The 22896-nt window shown below is 50.4% G+C and overlaps 2 protein-coding genes across 2 annotated transcripts; one reads left to right on the top strand and one right to left on the bottom strand.

The window, feature by feature from the left end:
• Positions 1-358: 358 nt before the first annotated feature.
• Positions 359-2274, top strand: Aud_008519 (MFS transporter; the record flags this gene model as incomplete). The annotated part of the gene is made up of 5 exons (XM_043293393.1): positions 359-722; positions 788-809; positions 871-962; positions 1022-1353; positions 1408-2274. 5 exons carry the CDS (start codon positions 359-361, stop codon positions 2272-2274), a joined length of 1677 nt encoding a protein of 558 aa, XP_043149328.1.
• Positions 2275-2726: 452 nt separating this feature from the next.
• nrps1 (nonribosomal peptide synthase Pes1) lies at positions 2727-21920 on the bottom strand (the record flags this gene model as incomplete). Its single annotated transcript, XM_043293392.1, has 9 exons — positions 2727-5324; positions 5377-6998; positions 7049-7709; positions 7765-8144; positions 8204-15445; positions 15503-20465; positions 20518-20820; positions 20937-21353; positions 21414-21920. The coding sequence occupies 9 exons, from the start codon at positions 21918-21920 to the stop codon at positions 2727-2729; spliced, it is 18693 nt and encodes a 6230-aa protein (XP_043149327.1).
• Positions 21921-22896: the final 976 nt, after the last annotated feature.

Here is a 22896-nt window from a genome sequence, read left to right as displayed (position 1 = left end):
AGACGGCTCGTTACGAAGACGATTCTTTGGGCCTTTTTTGACTAGTCTTGTTTATAACGAGCTCAAATCCCCATGTCTGGTGCCATTGATTCAGTTGATCGCTCGATCTTATTATTGTTGGTTTGGTGTGAGAGAACTGAGATATAATCCCTACGAACTTGGGTGACGTCGTAACTCTGTTATCACCCACCCAACTCTTGCGCCAACATTACTTTTCCACTCAACGCAGAAGGAATTTGATTTCTGTCAAATTTTGGAAATAGGACGTTCGCTTGTCGATGTTCTTATAGCCTACTTCTTTGGTTTCTTAGCTTTGGTCACCTTGTTACCGCCGTCGCAAAATTGCTTCTATGAAGTCATGACCGATAACGACCATTTCTCCCGCACGTCTTCCCGCACGTCTACGACGGATAGTGATACTGAATCTCGAAGCGAACAAAATGGTTCCGGCCGCCATGAACTCGACAACGCAGCGCTGGAAAAGCAGACCACTGCGGCCTCGGGGCTGTCAGTACTCGAGCAGCGCGCACAGTCAGTGATATCGAGAATCCGAAGTCGAGAACCCGGGCAAACTGCTCGTTTCACGCACCCTTTGTCGCATAGCAAAACGACAGAAGATGTCATTGTGGATTTCGACGGGCCTGATGACCCCTACAGGCCATTGAACTGGGGATTTAGGAAGAAGGCTGTTACCACCGTGCTATACGGTCTGACAACAATGGGTATACACAAGCCGCTCACAGAGATGCAACCCAACCAGGGCTAACTGATTGTTTACGAATAATAGGTGCGACTTGGGCAAGTTCAATGTACGGAAATCCGCTGGCCACGACACTTCACCTGCATCAGCATGTTGACACTCTTAAACAGTTATTCCACCGGCACCGTTCAAGTTTCCAAACAATTCGGCGTTGGAGAGGAAGTTAGCACCCTTGGAACAACATTACTACTATTTGGGTTCGGTATGTGATGGTCACTGGCATTTATGAGGGCGACCAACTTTGTTTACTGACTTTTTCAGGACTTGGTCCGCTTGTATTTGCCCCTCTCTCCGAAGTATACGGGCGTAAATCTGCCGTTCTCATACCCTACTTCATCGCCGCTATATTCTCGTTCGGCACTGCAACCGCCAAAGATCTGCAGACCGTCATGATTACTCGCTTTTTCACGGGATTCTTCGGCTCGGCTCCCGTCACCAACACCGGCGGCGTTTTGGGCGATATCTGGTCCGCGGAGCAGCGGGGTGCAGCTATTGTTGGGTATGCCATGGCCGTTGTCGGTGGTCCTGTGCTCGGGCCAATCGTCGGCGGTGCTATCGTCCAGAGCTATCTTGGATGGAGATGGACGCAATATGTGAGTGCAGCTCATACGCCTTGATAAACAGCACCTAATACAGATGTACCCCAGATCACCGGCATCATGATGATGTTCTTCCTCGCCCTGGACGTGATCTTCCTCGACGAAAGCTACGCACCCGTCCTTCTCGTCTACAAAGCCCGCCGGCTCCGATACGAGAGCGGCAACTGGGCTTTACATGCGCGGCATGAAGAATGGGACGTGACCCTCAAGGAACTAGGCAACAAATACCTCGTTCGGCCCTTCCAACTGCTAGCCACCCCGATTTGCTTCCTGGTCGCGCTCTACGCATCCTTCGTCTACGGAATCCTCTACCTGAGTCTCGCATCGTTCCCCGTCGAATTCCAGGAAGTCCGCGGCTGGAACCCCGTGGTCGGCGCCCTCCCCTTCCTCTCCTACCTCATTGGCATTCTCTTTGGTGCAGCCCTCAATCTCTTCAACCAGCGGTTCTACATCGAGCGCTTCAGAGCCAACAACAACTTCCCCGTCCCCGAGGCCCGTCTCCCTCCGATGATGGTCGGATCCGTCTTCTTCGCCGCCGGCCTGTTCATCTTCGGCTGGACAGGCGCAAAGAACATCCACTGGATCGGCCCCAACGCCGGCGCCGTCTCCATGGGCTTCGGCTTCTTCACCATCTTCCAGGCCGCCCTGAACTACCTCATCGATACCTTCCAGCAGTACGCCGCCAGCGCCGTCGCAGCAAACACTTTCCTCCGCAGCCTGTTCGCCGGCTGCTTCCCGCTCTTCGCGAGCATCATGTTCCGCAAGATGGGCGTCAACTGGGCGGCCAGCACGCTAGGTTTCGTGGCTGTCGCGCTGATCCCCATCCCGTACCTGTTCTACATCTACGGACCGCGGATCAGGGCACGCGGGAAGTGGTCTCAAGCTTCGGTTTACGGCCATGCTCATGGCCAGTAGATCGTTGCATTTCCATTCTTGTTCAATATTTTCAGATTACTGCATATTTTCAGGTCACATTGAATATACCATCTGCGACTTTTCCTATACCCTTCATCTCCTTGATTTCTTCTGTCGGTTCCCGATTGGCACATGATATTACGAGATACCTCCATGTCCGATGCATCCTACGTCATTTCGTCCCCTGTGCATATTGCATCCGCCTGAAAAGTTTGAATGTAAATAAATACTGGATATTATTACAGACTAGATTCATTAAAAGACGCATATATCCAAAAGATTATCAAGAAGTCAGAAAGATTAAAGCCGCCAATATACACAGCAAACATTATAAGTAAACAGCAGAGTATCCCAAGACAAAAGGGGATGCGTGCGACCACACGATGTGCACGCCAGACAGTAAAGGAAAATAACAATAAGTGAATAGAATTATATGGGAATGTCCTGGCCGATCACCCTCGAGCCGCCAGCGAGCTCCATCTTGTGACCTTTTTCGCCAGAGTCAATGCTTTCCCTAGCGAACTCGAAGTGCCAGTCCTCGCGGCAGGCAAAGGAATCTCCTCAACGGGCACGATTTCTTCCATGGAATCGCTCTTCCGTGGGTTGTGCAGGGTCAAGACGGCCATCTGCCCGAGGAAGGTGGGGTGTTCAAGAAGATCCTCGATGCGAACCTGGAGTCCTTCCTGGTCGAGGAGCCAGACGACCTGTGCCATGTCGAAGACATCGCCTCCAAGTTCGAAGAAGGACGAGTCTAGCTGGAAGGCGGATTGGGGCTCGTCGGCATTATTGCGAGGGAGGACTTGCTGCCAGGCCTGAGTCAGGACGTCGGAGTGGACGAGGATATCCGAGATGCTCCGGTCCTTCAGATGTGAGGAGAGGAACATCTCATCGGACATCCTGGGGACGTCCGGGACGGCTTGACAAGGTAATGAGCGGAGCATGGATGGGGAAGGAAGGCCGATACGGGAGTTGGCCAGCAGGCTTTGCACGGTGTCGCAGACCATGTTCAGGACCTTGGCAGCGAATTTAGGGCTAATGGGGCCCTTCTCTGAGTACCCTAGAGAGACACCCAGTTTACCGTCGCTGGACGACTTGGAGAACAACGTCATGTCAGTGAAATTGTCAACGACACCGGCGCCTCCCATTCTGTAGGTAGTGTTGTCTAGCTGCATCTGGCCCTCATATCCGACATTCTGGTGGAAGACCGAGGTGGCGAAATATGTCGAGCTGGGCCAGTCAGTGCAGCGCCTGATGATCTCTCTGAAACCCAAGGCTTCGAAGGGCATATTTGCGATCTGCTGATCTTGTAGATAGCGGAACAGATCTACACCAGTCCAGCCCTCTTTGAAAGTGACTCGAATTGGGATCACATTGAGACATGGGCCAACGGTGTTTTCAATGCCTGGGATTGAAGTATTTCTGCCGCTGATCGTGAGTCCGAAGACGACGTCTGACTGAGCGGACAGCTTGGCGAGCGTAACCGCCCATGCTGCTTGCATGACGGTAGCAATGGTGACATTCTCAAGGACTGAGGGTTGGATCTCCAGAGTCTTTCTTTGCTCCGTGAAAGCACCAATATAGCGATAGGTATTCTCCTCGGTTCTTCGAATTACCTGCGTCATTCTCGATCCCTTCAACAGGTTTGTCCAGTGCTGATAGTGGTCTGGGGTGATTGCTCCCGACAGCATGCGCATGTAATTTGCAAATGAAGGAGCCGGGGGCAGAGTACTGCCCTCATATCCCAATTTGATGGCTGACATGATGGTGGGCAGGCATAGTCCGTCGAATTGAGCATGCGACATTCTAATCAGGATTCGGTGGTGGTTGCTGCCCTTCTTCTTCACGACGTAGAACTGCACGTACTGTTCTCCTTGCCGCGCCTCCTGCTCGCGATCTTGCTGTTGGAGGTACTCAGTGTACTCATCCAAGCTCTTCTCGGTCTCGTGAATAAAGATATTTGGCCGTATTTTTCTAAGCACCACTTGGAAGAATTGGCCATTGAAGCAGACAAAGACCGTTCGGAGTATGTCGAAAGCATCAACAACGCGCAAGAGGCTCTCCCTCAACCTTCTCAGATCCAGCGATCCTCGTCCATCGAAGAAAAAGTAGTTCAACATCCAGCGGGACTTGAACAATGTAGCCGTAATCGACATGGATTGGAAGTCTGTAACAGGCAAAACGTCGGCAATACCTCCTTTAAACACACCGATCTTCGGGCATATTGCATTCTGCAGAGCGCTGTCGTTCAAAGGAACGGTCTTCAAGAGTGAAATCTCCGGTGGCGGTGGGTTTCGCTCTTGCTCAACCATCTTAGGAGGTTCTGCTTGCCTCTCATTGTCACTGTCGGTCTGAGAGTCAGGTTCCGAAGCAGACGAACTGTTGGAAGCACTGACGACCGCCAGCATATCTTCAAAGACAGGATTGTTGAAAACATCAGCCACAGTCAATGTCAGCCCAGCTTCGCGCGCAGCGCTGACCATCTTCATCGCAGTTATACTATCACCGCCCAATTTGAAGAAGCTCGCCTGGTGTTGGATAGTGTGGGATGACAGACCCAATGCCGAGCACCAAAGTTTCCATAATCTTTTTTCTAGGTCCGCTAACTTTGAGTGATCCTCTGTGAGAGTTGCCGTCGAGTCAGAGAGATCTCTTTCACGGGGCACGCTTCTCGCCTTAACCGCAACATGAACGGGTTCGACGGGGGTCGTCTCCTTGAACCGGCCCTTTCCACTCTCAACGGCGGGTATGGCCAGTGTTCCTTCCTTGAGCATTTGGCTAATTATTTCAGTGACACGGCGATCGATCAGCTCCTGAAGGGACTTGCTGTCAATGAATTGGCCAGCTCCCGAGGAGTGCCCCTTCATCCATTGTCCGCCACGGAGGTTCAACTCTGAGACTAGCTGAGACGGCTTGTCAATGAAGCAACTGAAAATATTGGCAATGGCATCTGCAAGATCATTTGCTTTGTCTCCGGGCACAGCATCGGTCCAGTATCGTAGCAAGATCCCTTCGTGGCCTTTGGCAGTCTCGACGTTCACGGTGACAGGGTACTGTTGCAGAAGTTACCTTTCCGTTAACTAGAGCAGCTTAAGTAAAACTTACCTCTGTCGGGTCATGCGCCTTCTGTACATTGAAGGAGAGCAAGTCGTTTCCAGATTCTTCCGAGACGGCGTGGTGGTTTTGAATGGAGATTGTCGTGTTAAAGAGCTCTTTTTGCCCAAGTTCATGCTGAATACTTGCGAGAGAACAATCCTGGTATGGAAGGTTCTTGATGTAGTCGTCTTGCACTGTCTTTGAAATTTCCAACAGAGTCTTCCCTGGTGAGAACCTGACTCGACAGCAGAGCATGTTGAGGAATATTCCGACTGCTTCTTGAATCCCCGGAACTGGAGCGTCACGACCGGCAGAAGGGTAACCAAAGCAAACATCATCCGAACCCGTGAAGCTCTGCAAGACGATTGCCCATGCAGCGAGTGTAAGATTTGCAAGTGTTACGGAGTTCTTCTCACAGAATTGTTGCAGCTCGGAATACCTGCTGAACGGCACCATCACTGATCCTAATTGACGGCTATCACTTGCTTCCTCGGAGAACGTCAGATGGCACGGACGAGCATCGGACAAGTATTGCCTCCAGTGGGATAAAGCTTGGTCTTGAGATTTCCCGCGGATGAACTTGATATAGTCACTGAAGTGCGGCCCGGATCCTTCTGGCAGCCGATGCTTGTATGCCATTGCTAGATCTCTCAAAAGCAGATCAACTGATCCGCCATCTATGATGGCATGGTTCATTTCCAGTTTGATAAGCACCCGTCCAGAATGGGTACTGCAAATTGTCAACTGGTGCAACAGCTGTGAGTTTCGTCCGGCGTTCATGTCACTTAGTTTGACTGCATCGAGCTTGGCAAGAGCATCGGAATCGTTGCAGTGAAGAGTGATTGCTCCTTCCTGGACTTTCCTGAGCACCAATTGATCGAAGGTACCGTTTGCGTAATTGCTGTCGATGAACAGGGTTCTCAGGATGGGATGCCGGTTGATAACTGCTGACCATGCGCTTCGAAGACTGTTTGGATCTACTTTGGAGCTTCCTTCAGGAGAGCGCACTTCGAAGATCACATGGAACATGTACGCACTGGGGTCCCGAAGCTGGCTCAGGAGAATACCCTCTTGCACTGACGAGCATGGATAGATATCCTCTACTTGGCTCCAGGCCTTTATCCCTGCTCTTGGCAGCGTTGTGCTCGTGAGTTTCTTGAGCCCATCGTAGGTTATAGGGAGCAAGGGGAAGTCGCTGAGTGTTGGTTCCGGGACGGAATCCTTGAAACGAAGCACATCTCTCTCAAGTACTCTCCTGCACTCTGAAATCCATTCGAAGATCTGCTTTTCACGTTTCATCTGCCGATTGTACGTGAACGAGACCTGAAGCTTATCATTGACGACCAGTGCTGAGATCTCCAGGAGGGCGAACCGGGGTGTATCTGGACCCATGTCTCCAGCTAATCTGAACTTCTCCTCGTCGAACGCCTCTCCATAGTGCTTGAAAAGAGAGTCATCGCGCTCCAGTTGCTGCAGTCGGCCAAGATAGTTGAAGACGATCTCCAACGGAACAGGGAACTCCGATGGCTCGGTATTACTGGACTGGAGAAGGCTGCGAGCGAAGTAAGATCGCCCATTGTTCTTTATCTTCCGTCTTAGGTCCTTGACGCGTTTTGCCGTGTCGATGAAATCTGAGTCTTAAATTAGCCTGTCGCCTCGGATCTGTTGTGAGGGGACTTACCTGAACATTCGTCGACCTGCAGTGGGCACAATGTGGTGAACCAACCCACAGTCCGTGAGAGATCAAGGTTGGAATCCCACGATTCACGACCGTGACCCTCGTTATATATGGTTGGCATTCCGCGATCTGTGAAGACCCGACAGAATGACTGCGCAACTGCGGCGAGGAGAATATCGATCGTTTCTGTGCGCAGCGTCTCGTGGCAGGCACCCAGAATAAATGAAGTAATGTCTTCGTCCACGAAAAATGATTCCATCCTGATTTGTCCATAGTGGTTGGGCACGCTCTCCATACCCCAGTAGCTAAGGTTCGGAGGCTCAATGGCAAATGGAAGCTTGGCCTCATCTGTTTCAGATCTGGTATTTTCGAGTTGCAGTTTGCACCAGCTCTGGAAAGAAAACGGTTTCTCAGAAGGCAGCGAGCCGGTTTCGATAAATTCTTGCATGTCCTGAAGGATAATGCGCCATGAAACCATATCGACACACAGGTGATTGGCCACAAGGAAAAGGATTTGTTCGTCACCATTAATGTTGAACAAATCAGCCGCAAGGATCGGTCCATTCTCGATATCCAGAGACGACTGGGTATTGGCAATCTTGCTCAACATCTCATGGGAGCTCATGACCGCGTGAATACCAACACGAACAGATGAATCGACATCCTGCATGATCGTTTAGCTACTTTAACATCAACTCAGTAAGTTGATTTGCACGTACATTGGTAATCCGTTGCTGCCATTTTCCAATAGCAGATCTGCTGAATCTTGCCCTAAGCATGGAATGCTGGTTGGCAATTGCCTTCAGTGCATCCTTGATGACGTTTGGCCCAACTTTTCGAGTAATGCGCACAGTCATACTCTGATTGAAGCGACCCGTTTCCTTGAATGTGCGTGATGATTTGAAGTACAAGTTTTGAATAGGAGAAAGTGAGAAGTATTCATCCGCCTTTTCCTCGACTTGAATGCTCGAGGTCTTGACTTCCGCTGCTTGGGTCAGCTCAACGATTGACTTGCTTTGAAGGATCTTATGAAGTGTCAGGTTAAGCCCTTGTTTGCGAGCTCGAGAAATGACAGCCATGCCAGTAATGCTATCGCCACCTGTGTTGATGAGTTAGCCTATTCTCTCGCTTCTTCGTGAGAAGACCGTGATCGCTTACCAAGGCTCACGAACGACCGGTTGGGATCAACCTTGTTTGAAGGGAGGTTGAGTACTTGGGCGTAGATGTCTTGTAAGATAGTGACAGATGTGTTCTTATCTTCCCTGACGCTGTCCTCAACATGACCCCTCTTGATGTTGTCATAGTCTTGCATGATCCTGTCATACGCTGGCTCGTCAATATGCTCAATCCAGTGAGTGATCTTCTTTCTGTCCAGTTTTCCGGAAACAAGCATTGGCAACTTCTTGATGACAGCCCAGGTTTGGGGAACCATGTAAATGGGCAACTGGGCCTCGAGATTCTTCTGAATCGTGATGAGTTCAGGATACGCGACTCTCGCCAGATTCTCTCGACTGATGAGCTCGCATGCGTTATCAGATATGATGCTCGAATCTGATTTCAGAGAGTTCAGGGAGAGGATTGTGACCAGACGCCCCTTAAGAAGACCCTCCTTGGGCAGGATGACAACAGCATGACGGACGCTGTCATCCTCATGTAACCGATGCTCAATTTCGCCGAGCTCCATACGCTGTCCATGAAGCTTGACTTGGTGGTCTTTGCGGCTGATGTATTCCACCGATCCGTCAGGATTATACCGGACAAGATCTCCAGTCTTGTATATTCTTCGCGGAGACGGCAGGGTCGACCGGAAATGCTTCATCCATGCGGGCTCATCCACGAATGCCTCAGCGGTCTTCTTGGGGTTCTTGAGATATTCTCTTGCCAGAGCAGGACCCTCCAAAGCCAGTTCTCCGATGGCTCCCAAGGGGGTAAGTCGATCGTGGTTTTCGGGATCGACAACCCAGGTCAAAGTACAAGGTATTCCGTAACCAATGCAGGCAGGATCGGTGGTTGGGGATACGTTATTCAAGACAGCGAAGATGGTTGTCTCCGTGGGTCCATATCCGTTGATTAGTTTCACGCGATGCGCCCATTTTGTCACAACTTCGCGTGACAATTTCTCTCCTCCACAGGCAAGCACTTCCAGGGAGGGAACGGTTGACGGCTCGATAATGCTGGCTATCGATGGAGTCAGGAAAGTCCAAGTGACATTCATACGCCGAATGGCGCCGGCGACATCATTCAGGCGCTCGTCCTCGCTTGGGATACAAATGCATCCTCCGTGCATCAGAGTAGCTAGAATTTCCATGACTGCCGCATCGAAGGTAAGAGACGCAAATTGGAAAGCACGAGAAGTCTCATTCAGGTGCACAATCGGCCCGAATGCCATAGCGCTGCTTGCCAGTGCGCGGTGGTCGATGATAATACCCTTGGCACGACCAGTGCTTCCTGATGTGAAGATTGCGTAGGCCATATTGGACGGCGAGACACGGCTTTGTCCCTTCGCCTGACCATTCAGGGCACCGTAAGCTCTGATCGTCTCCTTACTGACGGGAATGATTGTTTTGACAATGCCCGAGTAACGACTCTGATATTGAGAGGAGCAAAGAAGAATACGAGCATCCACTTCGGCGAGGATTTCTTCATGTCTCGATGTTGGATGAGCAGGATCGAGGGGTACGTAGGCACCACCAGCAATCAAGATCCCGAGAATAGTGATGATTGCCCATAGAGACTTATCAAGGCAAATTGGCACCATAGTCTCTGGTCCAACGCCACGAGAGACCAGATAGGACGCGAAAGACGATGCGAGTGCGCACATCTCTCTATATGTGACCTCGCCATCCCAAGCACATACAGCTGGAGCATCGGGGTGGGTAGAGCATCTCTCGGAAATGATATCGTGAGCACATTTCTCCACGGCCTCGGGGTGCCTCTTGTTCCATAAGGCGACTTCGTTTCTATCAAGCGGGCTGAAAATCTCGAGCTCGCTCAGCTTCCTTGTATCACCCTTGCTGATGGACAGCAGCTGCTCGAGCACAAAGCTGAAATGCCCGATAAGCTTCTCAGTCTGCCAGCTGTTCAGCACGATTTCGTCATGGTGCATCGTAATCGACACCTCAGAAGTGGTAACCTTGCATTCGACGACAAGTGGATGAGTGAAGAAGTCTCCGCTTGTTTGGTTTGGTTCAGCCACCCACAAGCCTTTGTGCAACTGACCCTCTCCAGTCTGAATGACAAGCAGATTTTGAAATTCGCAAGCCGATGCTGTGTCACTATTGAGTTTTCGAATTCGTTGTAGTCCTGAATGCTGATGAGGAAGCATTGTGGTGGTCAGATGATGCACATTCTCCAGATACTGGGTGATGGGAAGCTCGTTCTCGACTTGGATACGCGTGGGAACCGTGGTGAGAACGGGTCCAGCAATATCTGTAACACCCGCAAGGTCGATATTTCTTCCCATCAGGGTCTCGCCGAAGCATACATCACCTGATCCAGTATGAGCCGAGATAACAATCGCCCACGCAGCACGAATAAGCTCGGGTAGTGTCAGATCAACTCCGCTCGCGGCTCGAGAGATCTTCATGCTGCTGTGATGCCGATTTCCTACTCGGACAGAGTCCGGCAGGGAGTTCTTGCTTTGTGGGAATGGAGAACATGACAGGTTGGCCAGTTGAGACTTCCAGTACTCGTCAGAGTCTGACATGTTTCGCTCCAGCAAATAGTTTATGAACAAGCTGTAGGGAGCCGTTCGGGCACTGGCCGTAGAATTAGTGTAAATTTCCTCCACTCTCCGCAGGACGAGCGGGATACTCCATCCATCGTACAGCGCATGATGGATTGTCCAACAGAAGAACCGGTCAGTCTGTGATTCGGCAATTGCGTAACCAGCCAACCGCCCGCCATTGTGTTTCGGCAGCTCGGGGCTCTCAGCTATCAATTCATCCAGAGCGGTTGCGGAGACCCAAGAGATCTCCTCTTTGTCCACAACTGCCTGCAAGAAGTTCAAAGACTCAGTATATACAATACGAGTCCGCAGGATATCCAACTCGTCCACAGCCTGTTGCCAAGAAGCTTTGAACTTCTCGAGATCTATTCCGTCTGAGAGCCGGAAAATTGGCTGAGCAATATAAGCACCGTTCTGCTTGACTGACAAAGTGATGAGACCCTCCTGTACAGGGCTGCATGGGTAAAGATCGACAATAGATGCTCGAGGTACGTCACATTGATCTGCGACTTCCTCCAAGAGTTGTTCACGATCGACTGCGGAAGGCAGCAGGCTAAACGGAGTCACAGTCTGTCTGCTGGACGTTTCTTGCAACATGCCGCAACGCTTAGCCATATTCATAAAGACTGGGTCCTCGTAAACGTTGGCAAACGTGAGAGAGATTCCCCGAGAATTGGCGGCTCCAACAAGCTTCATGGCGGAGAAAGAATCACCACCTAAGCTGAAAAAACTGTCTTCAGCACTGACAGAACCTGCCGCAAGGCCCAGAGCTTCCTCCCAGAGGCTTCTGAGTATCCCCTCAACTCCCTCGTCAGACACTTGTCTGGAGCCAGCTGTCAATGTAACGTAAGGCTTGAGCTGATCTTTGGGCAGAGTCTCAACTGTTGCTCGTAGCTTCTTGCGATCGAGCTTTCCCGAGTTTGAGAAAGGCAGGCGGAAGACTGGGAAGAAAAGCTTTGGTATCAAACTTGCTGGCAGAGCCTTGGTCAAGGCCTCCCTAAGCTTTCTGACCTTTTCGCCTGTTGCTTCTGACATAGGAACGAGCAATTGAGAATCCAGATCAGCTCTGTCTAGTCCAGTTTGATCGTCAAAAGTAAAGAATGCTGCGATGGATCTAGCAACTGTCTTCGATTCAGGCTCGACAACCTCGACAGCCACCTGAGTGCCTCCAGGAAGATAAGAGATGCATTGTTGTTCGATTTCTTCCAGTTCAATGCGCTGACCGTTGAACTTGATCTGGGTGTCCTTGCGCGAGATGAAGCAAATTGTGCCATCCGGATTATAGCGGACAAGATCACCAGTCCGATACATGCGCTCCTTTCTCTTGAATATTCCCTGAAAGCCTGGGGCCTTCGTCCAGGCAGGCTCACTGATAAATGCTTCTTTTGTCTTCTGGTCATTGTTGAGGTAACCACGGGCAACGTTGCAGCCCTCAAGTACCAGCTCACCCACAGCCCCGATAGGCAGAAGACGCTGATAGTTGTTAGGGTCAACCACCCAAGTGCGGCCGCAAATTGCAGCACCGATTGAGTTGCAATCATTGTTAACGCGTACTCCTGCTTCATCCACTTTGACACTCATCGTTGCCATAATGGTCGACTCAGAGGGCCCATACGCGTTGATGACACACCTATCGGACCAACGGTTGATATGGCTCGCTGTCATCTTTTCACCTCCCGAAACAATAGTTCTCACTGATGGGACACTATTGGGTTGGATCGTGTTTGCAATTGACGGAGGGTAACTGACGAAGTTGGCGTTCAGTCTCCTGATCGCACCGGCCAGGTCGTTCATGCGCTCTTCTTCACTGGGAACGCAAACACAACCTCCCGTCATGAGGACAATAATAATCTCCTTTATGCTCACATCAAAAGTATAACTGGAGAACTGCAGAGCACGGGTAGTCGTGTCCATTCCCAGGCTACGAGCAAAAGCTGGTGCAGACACGCTGAGAGCAATGTGCTCAAGAACAGTCACTTTTGGCTTGCCTGTTGTTCCAGATGTGAAAATAGCGTAAGCTGCGTTGTGGATGCTGGGCTGCGTCAACGACCCAGTAGACGATGCGTTTGGCAGTTCATTGAGGGTTAGTTCGCTCACGATGTAGGCGGCACGAGATATCTGGCGAGCCTTATCGAGATATTTGGCAGAGCAAAGGACGACGGGAGCGCCAATATCGTCAACCAAGCCCCTAAGTCTCGCTTCTGGATGAGTGGGATCCAGAGATGCGAATGCTCCTCCAGCTTTCAGAACCGCAACCTGTGCGATGACTGCCCAAGCGGACTTTTCAAAGCATAATCCAACAAACACCTCGGGTTTAACCCCCAGGCGAACAAGATGCTTTGCCAATTTAGTTGATAGACGGTCGAGTTGTTCGTAAGTAAAGTCGCCGTCCCACGAACAGATTGCAGGCGAAGTAGGGTGACTCAGCACCTGCTGCTCAATTATCTCATGTGCGCATCTGTCAGGTCTCTCTGGTAGCGTAGCGTTCCACTCTCGTACTTGTTGACAAGCACGTTCGCTGAAGAAATTGATATCCCCTATCTTATGGTCGACAGGGTCATTGTCAATAATCTCCTCCAGAATGTGCTGGAAGCAATCAACGACACTCGTAATATTGGCTTTTGACAAGGCGTCTGTCCGGTATTCAAAGAGGATTTCTGCAGATACAGATGAAAATCTAGGGTTGACAGCAACCGTGCAGACGCCTCTCTCGGTGTCGTTCAGCAGGGTTGATAGGCCGTTATTGTCACTGGGAAGCTCGATAAACCTGTCGAACTTGAAGACAGTGTTGAAGAGTGAATACACGTCCAGACCAAGTTCATGCTGCACTTCCATCTGGGAAATACTGTGCTCCATCGCTTGATCCAATTCGCGCTTCCTCTGCTGTGCAATTGACCCAAAGACTGAGTCATCCTTGAGAAGAAGCCTGCCTGGTAGTACTTTCAGGTACTTCGATCCTTCTGGTTGTGGTGTTTCAAGGTAGTAACCATAGCAGACTTCTTCTGAACCGGTATAGCATCGCAGAACCAACCCCCAAACGAGCTGTAGCACAATGTCCTCGGTTACTTCAATCTTCTGGCAAAAGCTGCGTAAATTGGCCTGATTTTCGATCGCCAGTTTTGCCGAGTTAAATCCACTTCTTTTGTTGTCCGGATTCAAAGAAGGGAAAGCACAGGGCTCGACATCAACAAGGTACTTCCTCCAGTAGGCAGTATCAGGGCTGGACAAGTAAGAGGTCTGGTTCTTGCGGAGAGCCATGCCACCGATCGTCTCTTGAGAACTGAGATCCGTCTTCAAGTATTCAACGTAGCGTGCGAATTGTGCCAAAATACGCTCAAGCTGAGGAGCAGACAAAAACTCTTCGTCGTAGCAAGCGCTCAGCTGAAGCTCCGACTTTGCGACACTGCAGAAGATCGCTAAAGGATATGCGAGAGCAGGAATCTGCACCTCGCAGTCGGTTCTCGCAAAGCAGAAAAGGTTATTGAAGCTGCACGCACGGGAAGTATCCGCGCTGATGTTTCTGATGCGTTGAAGTCCAGCTCTCTGGAAGGGAGAAGCAGCTGCTAGGCGCTCTTGAGTCTTTCCCATGAGTTCCGCTATGGTCATACTCTCATCCATTCGAAATCTTCTCGGAATCACGGTGGGCGCCGCTTTATCGGAAGTAGAATCCAGCTGGTCGAGAAGCAATTCTCCAAATATGACATCGTCTGATCGAGTATAGCCGGATAAAGTGAGGGCCCATGCGATAAGAAGCGCAGTCTCAAGGCTCGCACGTTCCAAATTGCTGATATCACGCCACTCAATGTTGCCGTTCCATTCGTACGTGCTGGTAGTAGAACTCCTATGGGTAGCACTCGTCGATGAAGGGAATGATTGGGAAGGAGAGGTCTTCGGATTGGCTAATTCAACCCGCCAAAACTCATGGAAGCCTTTCAGATCAAATTCGAGGAGTGTCCGTGCAGGAAGGTCCTGTGTCTCATTCCTCAGAAGCTGACGGTCAAGCAGACCAAGTGATGTCAATGGCATTCTGGGAACGGGAATGTACAACCTCGGAACTTGAGTCGCAGGCAGGGCACTCAGCAGATGCGTGTGCATTTTGGTGATGAAATCAGAAAATTGCGAGGAAGCTTGCCCAATTATAGATCTCTGGCCATCAGCCTTTTCCAAGTGAGTTGACATGAATTGGATGAAGACAGCCAGGTGCTCCGTGGATTCATGGTCATCTGAGCAGCGAATCGGCTCCACAACGCAAGGATGGTCAGGTAACGAAAACGCATCGATGCATTGTTGGATTTCCCATACGTCCACCTGCAGTTTCTGGGTTTGTCTTTCCTTTCTTCCCATGTAGACCAATGTGCCATCCGAGTTGTAGCGTGCCAGGTCTCCGGTCTTGAACATCCGTCGTGTCAGTCTCGAGTTTTCATCACGTTTCTCGTTGTCATTGCTGGCTTCGTCCCGCTCAAAGGTCATAGTCCAAGTAGGGTCCTCAATGAAACCTCCCTGAACATGCCCATTGTCCAGCAAGTACCCAGCAGCGATGGCGGGACCCTCAACGACCACTTCACCGACACTGCCAATCGGAACCAGAAGGTCATGATTCAAAGGATCAACAAGCCAAGTTAGGCACCCGGCCGCAAGTCCAAGGTTCCTTGTCTCACTCGAGGTTTGGCACTCTGAGGCATTAATGCAGCTTGAAGAGCACTCAGCTGCTCCATACAAAGAATGCATACGAACCCTTCCTGACCAAATCTTTCTAACCTGGTTTGTCAGAAGCTCACCATAGAGTGCCAGTACCTGCACATTGGGGACCTCGGATGGCTGCAACAAAGATGCGAGTGACGGAGTCATAATGATTGTGTTTGCTTGGGAGGCATTGATTGATTGTGGGAGGTTGCTGAATCCATCATTGGCTGGAATACAAACACAACCACCACGCATCATCGTACCGAAAAGCACTTGTAGGAACATATCAGACGTGTAGGTGGCGGACTGGTACACCTTGGTCGCTTTATTCACTTCGAGAGCCGAAGCGAAGCTCTCGGCCCGTGTCATAACCGTGAGATGCTGAAGCGTAACACCTTTGGGCTCCTTGACACTACCGCCAGTAAACACAACATAAGCCTGGTGCGTTGCCTTATGTGAGATGTGTGGTATATCATCGGAGCGAGGAAGGTAGTCGAAAAGTGACCTTCCAACGGGCACGACATAAGGAATTGTGCGTTCCAGAAGCTGCGCTTTGTTCGGGGACGCAAGAGCGACTTGAACATCCTCCTCACTCAACAACTTCTCCATAAAATCATATGATTGAGCTTCGTCGACTGGAAGGCAAATACCACCGGCTCTCAGAACCGCTAAGATAGCAACAATTTGCCATGAGGATCTGTCAAAATCAATCGGCACAAAGAGGCCAGGTCCCACGCCGAGCTTGGTCAGATAGAACGCAAGAAGCGAGGACAACTCATTGAGCTTGGCGTAAGTGAGGTTTCCATCCCAAGCTGCGATCACAATAGCTTCCGGGCACTGCTTGGCCTTGTCTTCGAGAATCTCATGGATACACTTGTCAACAGCCTTAGGAAGAATGTTGTTCCAGGTAGCGATCTGTTGCTTGTTCTGTACGCTCAATTGATCCAGTCGGCAAATGTTCTCGTCGCCATGGTGAAGTATGTTTTCGAGGGACCGTAAAAACGTGCTGGCAACATTCTGCGCCTGGCCTTCAGACAGAGAGTTCGTCCAGTAGTTGAGGTCAATGTATGCAACATCATCTGTGGCTTCGATATTGATATATACCGGGAATTCCGCGGGATCATGAATTGATCCCACCTCTACAAGTCGCATCTCATCCCTGTTGCTGAGGGTCTGCGGTGGAAGTTTCCGATAGGAGATGCCTGAGTTGAACAGGATCGTGTCTGAGAGTTTCAAGGCATGCTGGATATCAATGAGGGAAGTGTGCCTGTAAGGTAGACTCTCCATGTAGTCGTTTTGCACTTGATTCAAGACGTCTTTGAGACAGGCGTCCTCTGTGACCTTCATTCGACAAGCCAGAAGATTAATGATCGGTCCGACAACAGAACCAATTTCATCGACCGAGACATCTCTCAAAGAAGCCATGTAGCTGAAACACACATCGTTGGAACCGCAAAATGCGCGGAGTGTAAGTCCCCAAGCCGTACTGAATGCCGTAGAAAGTGTCAATCCATTGCTCTCACATAGCGTCTGAAGCTCTTTCAAGGATGAGAAATCTAGACGAATCGCTTGGAGCCGCTTGTTGGACGGTCTTCCATCGTTGAGCACGGGGAAATGGCACGGCTTAATATCGGAAAGATAAGAGCACCAGTAATTAAGGCCAGCATTGTGAGAGCAGCTCTGCAAGTACCGCAGGTAATCCTTAAACACGGGTTTGCGGTCGTCCCGAAGCTGACCACTGTAAGCCAGTTGCAGATCTCGAATGATCAGGGAAATGGACGTCCCATCCATGGCGGCATGGCTTATCTCAAGTCGGCAAAATATTTTGCCAGTTGCTGTCTCGCAGATACTGAAACGATGAGCAGGACGGTGGTCACGATAGTTCACGGGATGTTGATTCTCAAAGGTTGACAGCACATCACGTTCTTCGGAGCATCTTAGGAGTGCGGGAGCTGGATTGTATTCCTTGAGAACGACTTGACAAAACAAGTTCTGGCTTGTCAGGTTCTCCAGGAAAACTGTTCGTAGCATTGCATGATGCGAAACAACCTTCTGCCAAGCGAGGATCAAACGATCGATGCTAGGTTTGATCCTGACGCCTTTCACTTCGAAGGTATCATGCACAGCATAAACCGAGCTGTCTCGGGACTGGCTGAGAAGAATACCTTGCTGCATGCGCGAGCAAGGATAGACATCCTCAACGAGATCAAGGGAAGTAATACCCGCTCTTGGTAGCTTCACTGAAACCATCTGGTCGAGCTCCTCGTAGGTGAGTGGGAGCATTGGGAAATCACTCAGTGTAGGTTGTGGGGCCAGAGACTGCAGCTTCTGGCCGAGAGAAGCAAGCAGCTGATAGCAACGTGATATCCAGGCGCGAATGCTATCTTGATGCCGCATGAACCGGTTGAAAGAGAAAGTAAACCGAAGTTGTCCTTGCACTACCAACGCTGAAATTTCCAGAAGTGCGAATCGTGGAGTTTCTTCGCCAAAATCTGCTGCACCTCCGCCCTGGCCAGTCTCCCCAGCCATGTGTCCCATAAGCTGGAAAAGGCCGTCCTGCTTCTGCAGATCGCGATGCTGCCCCACGTAGTTGAAAGTCATTTCTAGGGGGCAGTGGTGTCGGCAGGTCTCCTGTCCTTTGCCTGTGAACATGCGACTCGCGAACTTCTGTCGGCCATTATCAGACACCTGCCGACGCAGATCTTTGACACGGGCAACAGTTCTGGCTGGATCATCGGAAAAGATCTCGGGTACGAATATTGGGTAAAGGGTCGTAAACCAGCCCACAGTCCGTGATATGTCTAAGTCCGAATCCCACACTTCTCTGCCATGGCCTTCATTGTAGATCACGGGCAAAGTACGCTCTGGGAAAGTCTGTCCGAATGAGTGCAGGAGAGCAGCGAGAAACAGATCAACCGGCTCTGTCTGTAGACTTTGATGACATTCCAACAAGATCGAGTGAGTGCTATCCGAATCAACCTCGAAAGTCTCACAGACAACATCTCCGTACGTCATCTGACGATGCTCCATTCCCCAGTAGGCAAGATCTGGAGCAGGAAGATCCTCCAATTGCACTCCATTCTCGGAGACCAGAGACTCGCATTGCTCATCTTGCAGGCGACACCATGTCTGGAATGGAAGGGAGCTGTTCTGTAGAACGAAGCCTTGAGGGTTTAGCAGGAAATCTTCCAAGTCCTCCAGAATGATACGCCACGAGACTATGTCAACGACGAGATGATGAGCCACCAGGGATAGGAGATTGTGCGACTCGTCGTCAACATAGCAGAAGTCAGCCGCAAAAACAGGGCCGACGAAGGCATTGATACACAACTGGCTTTCCGCAATAGCATTCTCGATCTCATTCTGCGAGGTTGTATAATGCGTTCGCCAGCGGTACGAGCCAGAGACATCCTCAGTAATGCGCTGCTGTAAAGAACTACCAGTACCGGGATCGACTAGCCGGCTTCGAAGCATGGAATGGCGCATGACCACTGCCTCGACTGCGCGGCGCATGTCTTGGTCGTTGATCTGGCGGTCGATGCGAGTGAGCACACTTTGATTGAAGTAGCCCTGGCCTTCCTTGCGAACCATAAAATGCAGTTTCTGTATAGGGGAGAGCCCAAAAGGTTCCTCGATCGTTTCGTGGTAGGCTACCGGTTCAGTCACTCCCTTGACGCGTGTGGCTAATTCTCTGATGGATTTGCTGCGAAGTATATCCTGCACAGTAAGGCCAATGCCTTGCTTTTTGCAATGGCCAACACAGGTTATCGCCGCAATGGAATCTCCTCCTAGACTCAAAAAGCTTTCGTCAACGCCGATGCGATCCTTGGGTATGTTGAGCACACGACTCCAAATCGACGCCAGTTGATCCTCCGTCGAGTTAGCGGCCCGAGTATTGGCGGCCTCAGTAACATGTACTTCTGGGTTTTCTGACATGTTCGAAACCCAGGTCGTAATAGATTTCCGATCTAATTTACCAGACACAAGCAACGGCAAAGTCTCGACACATAGCCAGACTCCGGGCACCATGTATGTCGGCAGCCTAGTTGACAATCGTTCCCGAATATCCTTGACATATTGAAGCTTCTCACGATGCTTGATAAGCTTAAGGGGCACCGCATCTGTCTCCAGTGCCTCTCCAAGGCCAACGGACAGTGACAGGACGGCAACGAGTTTTCCATGTGCGAACCCGGACTTGGGAAGCAACACTATGCAGTGCTTGATGTCCGTGTCTGCGCTCAGCTGGTTCTCAATCTCTCCAAGCTCAACTCTCTGACCATGGAACTTGACCTGTGCGTCTTTCCGTCCTAAATACGTTAACGATCCAGATTCGGAATTGTATCTTACCAAATCACCGGTCTTGTAAAACCTTCGGTCTGAGCCACCAGCAGGATCTCGCTTCGTCCAGCAAGGGTTGAAAATAAATGCTTCGTTCGTCTTCTGTGGGTTATTTATGTAACATCGCGCAAGCGTTGGTCCTTCCAGGACCAGCTCACCGGGGCAACCGACAGGCACAAGCTGGTCATGATTCGCAGGGTTTACGACCCAGCAGCGCACTCCGACTGGCAAGCCAATATCCCTGCAATCTGAAGAAGGAGACATATCAGGATTGAGGGCAGCTGCAACAGAACTCTCTGTTGGGCCGTATCCGTTCACAAGCTTGAGATGAGACCATGTCGCCAAATGTTGCGGAGACATTGCTTCGCCAGCTAGGACGAGACCCTCTAGCCCTGGAACAGCCGCAGGATCGAGGAATCCAATAAATGATGGTGTCAGAGATGCATGATTCACTTTCATCTCGTTTATCACGCCGGCAATGTCATTCAGACGTGCTTCTTCGCTAGGGATGCAGATGCAACAACCGAATATTAACGAGCTGAGGATATCGACTAAACTTGCGTCAAAGGTATGCGATGCAAATTGTAAAACTCGAGTTGATGGATTGAAGCCAAACACTGGTCCATGAGCCAGCGCACTTGAAACATATGCTCTATGCTCCAGCAGTGTGCCCTGTTCTTGAGTCAACACCAAGGTGACCGAATTGGAATTGAAGGAGACGCACCTTTGGTTGTCCAGTAGAGCCGGAGGTAAAAATGGCATATGCTGCGTTTGAGCTCTTTACCGTCGCCGAGGAGAAAGTACCTGTGGGAAGACCCGGAAGGCCATCGACGGTTTGCTCGTCCAACGGTATTAGTGTTTCTGCCACCGTTTGGAGCTTGTCTGCTTGACTTCGAGAGCAAAGCATAATCCGCGCCTGCACGCCTTGCACGAGGGATTGCAATCGTGCTGTAGGATGAGTTGGGTCCATAGGTACGAAAGCACCGCCAGCTTTCAGGACAGCGAGCGTCGCCACGATATTCCATTTCTATGTTATCTATTAGCACTGCAATTTGAGAGCAGAGCTCGACCGAGTATGTTAAGTCATATAATGAAATGACGATGCCCGGCAAGCTATATCACTTGGAAATCTGTAACACTTACCGACTTCTCGAAACAGAGGGCTACGCAGACCTCTGGGCCAACTCCTCTTTCCTGAAGATCATATGCAACCTTGGAGGAAAGCGAATCCAATTCTTTGTAGGTAAGACTACCATCCCAGGCGCAGACCGCCTCATTCTCTGGCTGGAGAAGAGTCCGCTCATGGATCACTTCATGAATGCAGCGTTCGTGCTTTTCTGGAAGCACTGAATTGAATTTGCATACTCGAGACCAATCATTTTCTGGAAAGATGTCAAGATCGTCCACTACTGTATCTTTTGCTGTAAGGAGATCTGCTAGGATATGCTCAAAAGCACCAGCAATGCTTTTCATTTGCGCGGTGGGCATGTCATTGTTCCACCATTCGAAGAAAATATTTACCTCCTCCTGCAGGACTTTGACATGTAGTCGAACCCGACACTGCAGATATGTTTCAGAAGGTTGCACGGGAAGATAAAGGACCTGTCTCTCAGTACTTACCTCCTGAGGAAGCGCTATTGGCAGGCTGGATGGTAGTGGGATGGCGGGTGAGGTTCCCTTAGAATCATGACAGATTCGTATCATCAAAATTGTGTTGAAAAGCAGGGCATTTTCAGAGGCTGTGAGCGGGCTTCTGTCTATTTCGGGAGGACTGTCGATAGAGTTGTTTGTCTTCACATGGTCGAAAAACGTCTTAAGGGAGACGCCTTCTTTGACTGATAATTTGAGGATGGCAGGATCCACAGCCTCCAAAGATTGTACTAAATCTTGAGACTCGTTACCAATCTGATGGTAGCCAAAGCAGATATCTTCAGAGCCTGTGTAGCGATGTAGAAGTAGGGCCCACGAGGCCTGTAACAAGTGGCTCAATTGGCCTTCGCGCCATGCGGACAGCAATCCAGAGCTTTGACGAGTATCCGTTCGCAGTTTCATGGAGATAGGGCGTTTCGGGCCATCATACGTAGCACCAAATTTGGGTAAATAACATGGGACGGTTGACTGCGCCATGGTTCTGTACAATATCTGCTTAATTAAGGCCCCTCGAGGAACAAGGTGTTCAATGTCAAGACAAACAGAGAACGTTACTTGACGAAAGTGAGCGCCGTACGTCCTTTGGTCTTTCTTTAAAGTGAAAGCTAAGATTCATTGCTTCCATATGGTCATCAAGTCATCGACATCTCGCTTGAGACCCAGGCCGAATTAGGCTCGTGGAGCTAGCGACGCAGATTCTTTGTAGCTTTTGCCCAGAAGTTACAATCTAACCAAACTATAATTATAGAATACGAGGATCCATTTGCCTCATGGCAATGAACCTGACGGCTGAGAGCTGCGGGAGAACCCCTTGGGGCGTCAGGGGGCTCTGATCAGCCGTGATCCCCTCCTGTTGCCTCCGTGTTTTCGCATCACTTTTTCCTTGCTTCTGGCCCGTGGCCACAGGAACAGGAGGGTCGGAGAAACAAGATCAATAGGTTGCAAGATATCCTGCAATGGGGCCAAGTGTGGAACTAATGGACACGGAATCCGCATAGCCTTGGAAAGAAGGCAACTCCACAAGGTGGCGTATCGTATATCTGACGAAAGAATAATGGCAGAAAAGAACTGCAGGGGTTACAAGGGACATGGGTACCATCTGCCACTCACGATGAGCTGCAAGCGAGAAGATCGGCCAGGAAGGCCCCTGTTTGCATATTCCCGCGCACGATCTGGGGCATTCATCCGCGGTCTGGAACCCAATCTCGATGAACGATGAAGTATGACAAGAATCAAGGATGTTTTTGGTCCGGCTGATGGATGTACCTACGTACGGTAGGAGGTATCTAGCAGGAGATGGCCCACTGGTACTCCGAACATTCAATCGAATCACAACAGAAGTTCAGGGCTTAATTGACACGTAGCCTCCTTGTTGGGAGGAACAACACTCAGAGTGGATAAAAAATAGGATCCCAGGTCTGATCTGGACACGAGTCGGACTGAGAGCCTGGGA

The sequence above is a fragment of the Aspergillus udagawae genome, assembly GCF_001078395.1.
Source record: "Aspergillus udagawae IFM 46973 DNA, scaffold_6, whole genome shotgun sequence".
Taxonomy (NCBI): domain Eukaryota; kingdom Fungi; phylum Ascomycota; class Eurotiomycetes; order Eurotiales; family Aspergillaceae; genus Aspergillus; species Aspergillus udagawae.
This window is presented reverse-complemented; position numbering and strand designations above follow the sequence as displayed.